At 44.0% G+C, this 8,844-nt stretch overlaps 1 protein-coding gene and 1 long non-coding RNA gene across 3 annotated transcripts in view; both read right to left on the bottom strand.

Moving 5' to 3' along the window:
- On the bottom strand, positions 1 to 1,191 carry LOC125886000 (uncharacterized). 2 transcript variants are annotated; one of them, XR_007448960.1, is made up of 4 exons: positions 1,148 to 1,191; positions 702 to 1,013; positions 349 to 569; positions 1 to 303 (listed from the first exon to the last, which is right to left on the bottom strand). It is a non-coding gene; the product is annotated as an uncharacterized LOC125886000 (long non-coding RNA). The 2 variants fall into 2 exon arrangements; XR_007448959.1 differs by lacking the exon at positions 1,148 to 1,191 and adding an exon at positions 1,103 to 1,143 and having other exon boundaries at positions 702 to 1,058.
- Positions 1,192 to 1,433: 242 nt separating this feature from the next.
- The window catches only part of aars2 (alanyl-tRNA synthetase 2, mitochondrial (putative)), a 32,539-nt gene continuing 25,128 nt past the window's right edge, over positions 1,434 to 8,844 (bottom strand). Inside the window, exons 20-22 of the mRNA XM_049571884.1 lie at positions 2,375 to 2,458; positions 2,138 to 2,251; positions 1,434 to 2,048 (exon numbers count right to left, since the gene is read on the bottom strand). Of these exons, the coding sequence (XP_049427841.1) occupies positions 1,881 to 2,048; positions 2,138 to 2,251; positions 2,375 to 2,458 (366 nt within the window). The 3' untranslated portion in view covers positions 1,434 to 1,880. The remainder of the gene's footprint in view (positions 2,049 to 2,137; positions 2,252 to 2,374; positions 2,459 to 8,844) is intronic.

The raw sequence follows: 8,844 nt of genomic DNA, 5'->3' as shown, positions 1-8,844 counted from the left end.
CTGTTATAAACATGTTATTAACACCTTAATAACCACTTGTGTGCCCTGTTATAAACGTGTTATTAATGCCTTAATAACACCTGTGTGCACTGTTATAAACGTGTTATTAATGCCTTAATAACCACCTGTGTGCCCTGTTATAAACATGTTATTAATGCCTTAATTAACACCTGTGTGCCTTGTTATAAACATGTTATTAATGCCTTAATAACACCTGTGTGCACTGTTATAAACATGTTATTAATGCCTTAATAACCACCTGTGTGCACTGTTATAAACATGTTATTAACGCCTTAATAACACCTGTGTGCACTGTTATAAACATGTTATTAATGCCTTAATTAACACCTGTGTGCCTTGTTATAAACATGTTATTAATGCCTTAATAACACCTGTGTGCACTGTTATAAACATGTTATTAATGCCTTAATAACCACCTGTGTGCACTGTTATAAACATGTTATTAACGCCTTAATAACACCTGTGTGCACTGTTATAAACATGTTATTAATGCCTTAATAAAACCTGTGTGCACTGTTATAAACATGTTATTAATGCCTTAATAACACCTGTGCCCTGTTATAAACATGTTATTAACGCCTTAATAACCACCTGTGTGCACTGTTATAAACATGTTATTAATGCCTTAATAAAACCTGTGTGCACTGTTATAAACATGTTATTAATGCCTTAATAACCACCTGTGTGCACTGTTATAAACATGTTATTAATGCCTTAATAACCACCTGTGTGCACTGTTATAAACATGTTATTAATGCCTTAATAAAACCTGTGTGCACTGTTATAAACATGTTATTAACGCCTTAATAACCACCTGTGTGCACTGTTATAAACATGTTATTAATGCCTTAATAAAACCTGTGTGCACTGTTATAAACATGTTATTAACGCCTTAATAACCACCTGTGTGCACTGTTATAAACATGTTATTAATGCCTTAATAAAACCTGTGTGCACTGTTATAAACATGTTATTAACGCCTTAATAACCACCTGTGTGCACTGTTATAAACATGTTATTAACGCCTTAATAACCACCTGTGTGCACTGTTATAAACATGTTATTAACGCCTTAATAACACCTGTGTGCACTGTTATAAACATGTTATTAACGCCTTAATAACCACCTGTGTGCACTGTTATAAACATGTTATTAATGCCTTAATAACCACCTGTGTGCACTGTTATAAACATGTTATTAACGCCTTAATAACCACCTGTGTGCACTGTTATAAACATGTTATTAACGCCTTAATAACCACCTGTGTGCACTGTTATAAACATGTTATTAACGCCTTAATAACACCTGTGTGCACTGTTATAAACATGTTATTAACGCCTTAATAACCACCTGTGTGCACTGTTATAAACATGTTATTTATGCTTCAATAATCAAGACAATAAATGAGTGAATCAGTTTGAGCAGTGATTTATTGTGAAACAAAGAAATGAAAAGTTCAGATTTATAAAATATTGTCTGGAATAAATAATAAACCTTCACACCTGACAGTATTGCCCAATAAGAAGGACCTGACTGCAGCTGTGGGTGGGGCTTACAGTCACCTGTACCTTCACTGCGGTGCAATGATAGCATGTCCCAGGATGTAGCATCATGCTAAATGTTTCTATGATGAATTATAAATATTGTGAAACTACTTGAAAACTCTGATTGGCTAACAGCAGCAAAGAGAAGCCCCGCCTACCAGCCAGGCCACACCCTTCGCTCCCAAACAGACGTCTATAATAATCCCAGGTCTTGCCCCCTGACTTCCTGTTCAAACAGGAAACAGTCCCTCTGTGCAGCAGGTACGTGACCCTCTCAGCTTCCAGCAGGATGATGTCATCTCTTGCTTTATGACCTCATCGCTGTATTTTCTGCCGAGCGAACTCCTCTGCCCACCTCAGAGCCTCAGTGATGTCACTGGTGCTTCCTGTTCCCTTGGCAACCAGCGCGGAGCCCCCGGCGCTCCCCCCAAGGTGATGACATACCGCCACCGCCCAATCAGAGGCCAAGAGGGAGGGCGAGTCCTGAGGAGAGAGAGAGAGACAGCCAATCAGACGCTTTAAACGAGGCCTCGCCCCCTCTGTGGTGTCACTGTCAGGTGTGTCACTGTTACCTTGGGAACCTGGCAGGCACACAGAACCTTCCCAGAATGCCTCTGGTGAGCGAGCAGCATCACATGACTGAGAGGAGCTGCGGCACTCAGCTGATTCACCGTCTTCATCACAATCTGACAGGGAACAGCAGGACAGGTGTGATGTCATAGTGATGTCATGAGACTACAGTTTGTTACCAGACAGATGCATGATGGGAAATGTAGGATCTAGTCATTGATCAGGTTGAATGATCTCACCGACAGAGAGTTCGTCTCCACCAAGTCCACCTGCAGATCCTTCCTGCCGTTCTTCTCCAGCAGCGCCTGAGCTCTCACCGCAGCCTGTGCAAAGCATGATGGGAAAACACAGTCAGAGCAGCAAACATGGAGGAGCAACACAGATCCTCACCTGCTGATGGCTTGGGTCATGGGCGCATGCTCGTGCAGCGACCGGCAGCAAGTACGTCTGTGTCTGTGTACGTGTTATAAGTGTTTTCTTTAGTGATCCTGGCTTTTAATACAGTGGATCTGGACTGATCAACAAGGTGGATATGGTCCTGGACTAAAACTTGACTGGAAGGTGTGTCTCTTAATGAACAATGGAGTTTACAGTGTGTTTTCTCCTACTGTGGCTGGTGTTCTGCCTTTCCTCTGGTCTACATCTGTCATATGATCAGCCGGCTCGGACTCAATATAGCAGGGAGTTTCTTCTGCAGTGGAGTGACCCCCCGTCAGTTCCTCCCCTGGATCTAATCTTTCCAAGCCTGGACTCCTTTACTGATCAAAGGGACGGCGATCAGAAAGACTTTAATGCTCCGCTACGCAAAACGAGGAAGCGGGGCAGACGTGGTGGTTTACTACAACGCCTGCGGAGACAGTCGCTCTCGCGCATCCCACTACCGTCCATCATCCTTGCTAACGCACAGTCTCTCCGTAATAAACTTGATGAACTCCAAGCCCAAACACGATTTCAACATGAATTCAGAAACGCATGTTTACTGGCGTTTACTGAAACTTGGCTTTCGGATAGAGACTCAAATGCGGAAATGTCCACTGAAGGATTTGGCGAGCCAGTCCGCCTAGATCGGGATGCCGGCGTCACTGGCAAATCACAGGGCGGGGGGGGTGTGCCTGTATGTTAATGAGCGTTGGTGCAAAACCATCATTATCAGAGAAAAAGTGTGCACTAAACACATTGAACTGCTGTCCGTGTCCCTGCGCCCCCACTACCTCCCCCGGGAATTCCCCCAGATATTCGTCACCGTTGTGTATATCCACCTGAGAGCCAACGAGGAGGAAGCCTCGGAGTCTATACTAAAAGTGACCCAGAAGCTGCAGTCTCTATCTCCCGATGCTCCTGTCTTTGTCCTTGGCGACTTTAACCACTGCTCATTAAAAAGAACTCACAAAAACTTTTATCAATACGTCACCTGCCCCACCAGGCATAATAAGATCCTGGACCTGTGTTATGGTTCTGTCAAAGGAGCATTTAAGTCCCTCCCCCTTCCTCCACTGGGTGGGGCCGATCATAACTGTGTGCAGCTCATGACAGCTTATCGCTCTGCCCTCAGGAGAGGTAAAATCATCACCAAACAGATCCACAACTGGACCGATGATTCCAAACTGAGCTTGCAGGATTGCTTTGAAAAAACTGACTGGGGCATGTTCAAGGAATCATGCAGTGATATTGATGAGCTGACTGATGTTGTGAGCAGCTATGTGACTTTTTGTGAAGACTGTGTGATTCCAAAAAAATCAGTCAAAATATTTCCTAATAGCAAACCCTGGGTGTCAAAAACTTTGAAAAACCTGTTAAACAAGAAGAGAAAGGCATTCCGAGAAGGTGACCTTGTAGAGCTGAACCTGCTTAAAAGGGAGATTAAGAATGAAATAAAAAAGGCAAAACTGAATTACAAGGAGAAGCTGGAAAGAGAACTTGCCAACAACAGATTGGGCCCAGTTTGGAATGGTGTAAAAACTATAGTTGGTTCAAAGATCAAGGGCAATAAAAAGGTGGCTCTTCCTGGTTTTAATTCTGATAAGCAATTGGCACATGAGTTCAACAAGTTTTACCTTAGGTTTGATTGCTTTGATTTTAGTAATGAGATTTTAAATCTGAAAAACAAACTTTCCTGTTCTGGTCATACTCCTTTTGATGTTCTCTCTGTGGCCAAATCTTTTAAACACTCTAAAGTTGGAAAAAGCCCGGGTCCAGATAATATAAGTGGTCGACTGCTCTCCTCCTGTGCAGAACAGTTAGCTCCCATTTTTTATCATCTCTTCCAGCTGTCATTTAGCCAACAGAAGGTGCCAAGGTGCTGGAAGCAGTCCATAGTGTTACCTGTGGCTAAGACCAACCACCCTACTGGACCCTTTACAGTTTGCCTACAGGGCCAGTCGTGGAGTTGAGGATGCCACTGCCACTTTATTAAACTGGGTTTTTAAACATCTGGAAGGTAACAAAAACCATACTAAGCTGCTATTTGCAGATTTCTCGTCTGCTTTTGACACAATCCAGCCCCACATTCTGATCGATAAACTTCTTAACAATTTTCATTTAGATTTTAATGTCGTGGGCTGGATTCTTGACTTTTTAACATCCAGAACACAGAGAGTGAGGGTGAATGGATGCATGTCGGGAGAGATGACATTATCCACTGGGTCTCCCCAGGGCTGCGTCCTCTCCCCTCTCCTCTATATTCTGTACACTGACGATTGCTGCAGTCGGTATGATAACAGATTCATTTTAAAATTTGCTGACGATTCGGTAATAGTCAGCCTCCTTCATGATGATGAATATGCCCATGGTCCTGTGGTTGATGAATTTGCAGACTGGTGTAAAAATGCTTTTCTCCAATTAAATGTATGGAAAACTAAGGTCATGTGCATTGATTTTAGACAGAAGCCCAATAACACCAATCAGAAAACAGTAATCAAAGGCCAGACAGTAGTGTGACGGCCTTACTAATGTGTCTCTTCCTTCACAGCTGTTCCTTGTGGTTGAAGAGGCGGGCCGTCCAATCTTCCTGGCCACACCTGAGGGTGTGGTCTTACTTTATAAAAGGCCTCAGTTGTCAGCCTGCTCTCTCTCTCCCTGACTGAGCAGCTGACTGCCACATGGCCAACATGGTGTAGTTTGGTTTGCCTTTGTTTCATTTGTTCTGTTTTACATACACATCCACACACACACACACACACACCCACACACCCACCCACACACACACACTGCAGCCACTCACAACATGACAACATGTGTTACTTCTTATTTTGAAGTAGATTTAGTTAAATAAATCACCTTTGTACCTTAAATTGTTTGTGTAGACTCTCTTTTGTTGCAAACTGTGAGCCAAGTTTGTAACAAATGGGGGCTCGTCCGGGATCGATTGTCTACTGGGGTGAGTAAGAGAGAGTGATTGCTGTTGTACTTTGTAGCAGTAGCTTAAATTGTTGCATTGGTTTTGGAGGGAGTCTAACACGTATTTAAAGGGTACATATGTGGTGAGTCAGTGTGGCTTGGATTTCAGGTTCAGTTGGTACACCTGTAGGTGTTTGTTAACCTGCCTTATTTTTGTGTTTGCATCTGATCTGGTGTGAATAAAACAGCGTCATTAGTGGAACTACTTCCCCGATAGGTATTAGAACGACATCCATCCGTGGATTCGTTGTTTTTGTTTTAGTTTGTTGTTTTTTGTGCATTAGTATGGTCACAGCAATATTTTTTTGCTTTGGGTACACTTCCGTGATTGTCTAGGTAGGTCGCCATTTCAATGGTAGACTGCCAGGTTCATCGGTCTATGTGTTTAAATTTCCCACCAGCGCTATTGCATGAAGACTAGGGTTGAGACAGACAGCTAGTTTCCGGGTAGGTAGTTAGCCAGGGGAAGGGCGTTCCACATTGTGGCTGTCACATCGGGTTGGTAGTAAACTTTGTGGTCAGTTTGGGGTAGGTTAGCCTAGAGTGTCAGGTGTAAGTATTTGGTTTGTGTTGGCCAGCTGTTGTTCCAATCATGTCTGCAATTGAGGATTTTGTGCAGAATCCCAGTGAGGGTCTGTTGGAGACTTACACCAAGGATCGGTTGGTAAAGGTAGCAGAGCATTTTGGCATTGAAATCCCCAGTCAGGGACGTAAAGATCATATTTTGTGTGTAATAAAGGATGGTTTGGTTCAGTTGGGGGTTTTGTCTGCTGCAGGAAAAGGTAGTGACCCCCAGTCAGCCAGTGAAATTTCTCCTCAGGTCAGTCAACCAGAGCTGTCTCAAAAGTTTGTGAGGCCTATAGCTGGGATTGGGGTGCCTTTAACTTTTGAACAACAAACAGAACTGCTGATTTTGCAGCATAAATTGGAAATGGAACGAGACCAGGCTGTTCGTGCACAGGAGCAGGCCGTGGAAATGGAGAGGTTGAAATGTAATGTGAAGTTGCGTGAAGCTGAGTTGCAGCAGGAAAAAGAGCGTCAGGAGTTTGAGCGTTACAAGCTGGAATTAATTAAGGAGGGTAAGATTCTTGGTTCCACAGCAGTCAAGGAGGGGGAACCTGTTGCAGGTAGCTCTCCGACTTTTGATGTCTCTGGTTGTTTGGTTGGTTCCCAAATTTTCAGAGAAGGATCCAGATACTTTTTTGCTCTTTGAGAGGTTGGCCAAAAACAGGAAGTGGTGTGATTCTGAGCAGACTCTCCTGTTACAGTGTGTATTGACTGGTAAAGCTCAGGAGGCTTATGCTGCTTTGCCTTTATCAGACAGTGGTAATTATTCCAAGGTAAAATGGCAGTCTTGAAGGCATATGAATTAGTACCTGAGGCTTATCGGCAGAAATTTAGGAGTGCAAGAAAGCATGAGAAGGAGACTTATGTAGAGTTTGCACGTGATTTGTATACTCTTTTTGGTCGATGGCGACTAGCCTCGGATGCTCAGACTTTTGAACAGTTGAGTGAACTACTTTTGCTGGAACAGTTTAAAGAAACACTTCCGGAGCGCATGGCTATTTATTTGAGTGAGAGGAATGCTAAGACTTTGGCTGAAGCTGCTGTCATAGCTGACGAATATGCCCTGATTCATAAAGTCCGTGGGGACTATGGACGTAGGGATAATGTTGGCGGTCATCATCAGACAGGTACAGGAAGTGATTTTCCTCCTTTCAAGGCAGGAAATGCTGGTAGCAAGTTGGATTCAGGTCAAACTTGTAATTATTGTTTAGGAAAAGGTCACTGGAAAGTAGACTGTCCTGTTCTGAAAGTTAAGCAAAAGTCCCAGCCAGGTAATCGTCATGTTAAACCTGCAGCCCTAGCCGTTCAGTACGGTTGACAGAAAACATATTGAGTGAGAGGGCTGAGGCTATTGCTGCTGTTCAGCAGCATACCAAGCCGTCAGCATTAGCTGCTCATTCTTTGTCTGAGACTCTGGTTCCTCTTGGAATCCTCTGCTTCTTCTCCAGAAGACTCTTGTCAGGCTAACAGTGATGAAATTGATCCTGGGTATCGCAAGCATGTCGGTGATGGGTTTGTCTCCTTGGCAGGGAGTGATAAAAAAGTTCCTGTCAAAATTTTGCGGGACTCTGGTGCTTTGGACTCCTTCATAGTGGCATCTGTGTTGCCGTTTACATCAGCCACTGACACTGGTGAGTCAGTTCTGGTCAGGGATATGGGGTTGTCTGTGTTCCCGGCACCATTGCATAAGGTAGCTCTCTTTTCAGATCAGGTTAAAGGGGAAGTGGCATTGGCAGTCGTCCTGCCCTGCCAGTTCAGGGTGTGCAGGTGATTCTGGGTAATGATCTGGTTGATGGTCCATTCCCAGGGGCCCCTCCCTCACCAGTGGTAACTTGTTCTCCTTTGGTGGACCAGGTTGAGTGCAGCGACCACCAGTTTGTTTTCCCAGCGTGTGCTGTCACAAGGGCTCAAGCACTGAACAAAAATCAGTTGGAGGTCAAAGTTCAGAAAATTGTAGCAAATGTTCAGTTTCCCTTACCTGCCTTTCCTTTTTCTGTGTCCCGTGCTGACTTAATACAGGAGCAGCAGGGGGATCCGCTCTATCTGAGCTGTTCCAGCAGGTGCGTCCAGCAGGAGAGATAGGGAATGTGGCTCATGGATATTTCCTTGATGAGGGCATGTTGGTGAGAAAATGGTTACCTCAGGGTGAGAAGTTTGTTGGAGATGCTATTTTTCAGATTGTGGTTCCCACTAAGCTGAGGGATGGTGTTTTGAAAACTGCTCATGACATGGTAGCTGGGCATGTGGGGGTTAAAAGACCTATGACAAAGTTTTCAGGTACTTTTATTGGCCTCGGTTGAAGAAAGACATTTCTGCCTACATCAAAACTTGTCACACATGTCAGCTCACAGGAAAACCAAATCAGTCCATCAAACCAGCTCCTTTGCAACCTATCACAGTAGCTAGTCAGCCTTTTGAGCATTTATTAGTCGACTGTGTGGGCCCACTGCCTAAGTCCAAATCTGGTAGCTTATATGTGTTAACGGTAATGTGTCAGACAACCAGATATCCAGCTGCTTTTCCGTTGCAACATAACGACAAGGTCCATAATAAAGGCTCTGACCCAGTTCATTTCTGTGTTTGGTATTCCCAAAGTGGTGCAAAGTGATCAGGGAACAAATTTTACATCAGGACTGTTTGCGGACATGTTGAAAAAGCTTGGTATTAAACATGCCCAGTCCACTGCCTATCACCCAGAAAGCCAGTGAGCTATCGAGCGATTTCACCAAACACTCAAATCACTTTG

Source organism: Epinephelus fuscoguttatus, linkage group LG3 (assembly GCF_011397635.1).
Source record: "Epinephelus fuscoguttatus linkage group LG3, E.fuscoguttatus.final_Chr_v1".
NCBI classification, from domain to species: Eukaryota; Metazoa; Chordata; class Actinopteri; order Perciformes; family Serranidae; genus Epinephelus; species Epinephelus fuscoguttatus.
This window is presented reverse-complemented; position numbering and strand designations above follow the sequence as displayed.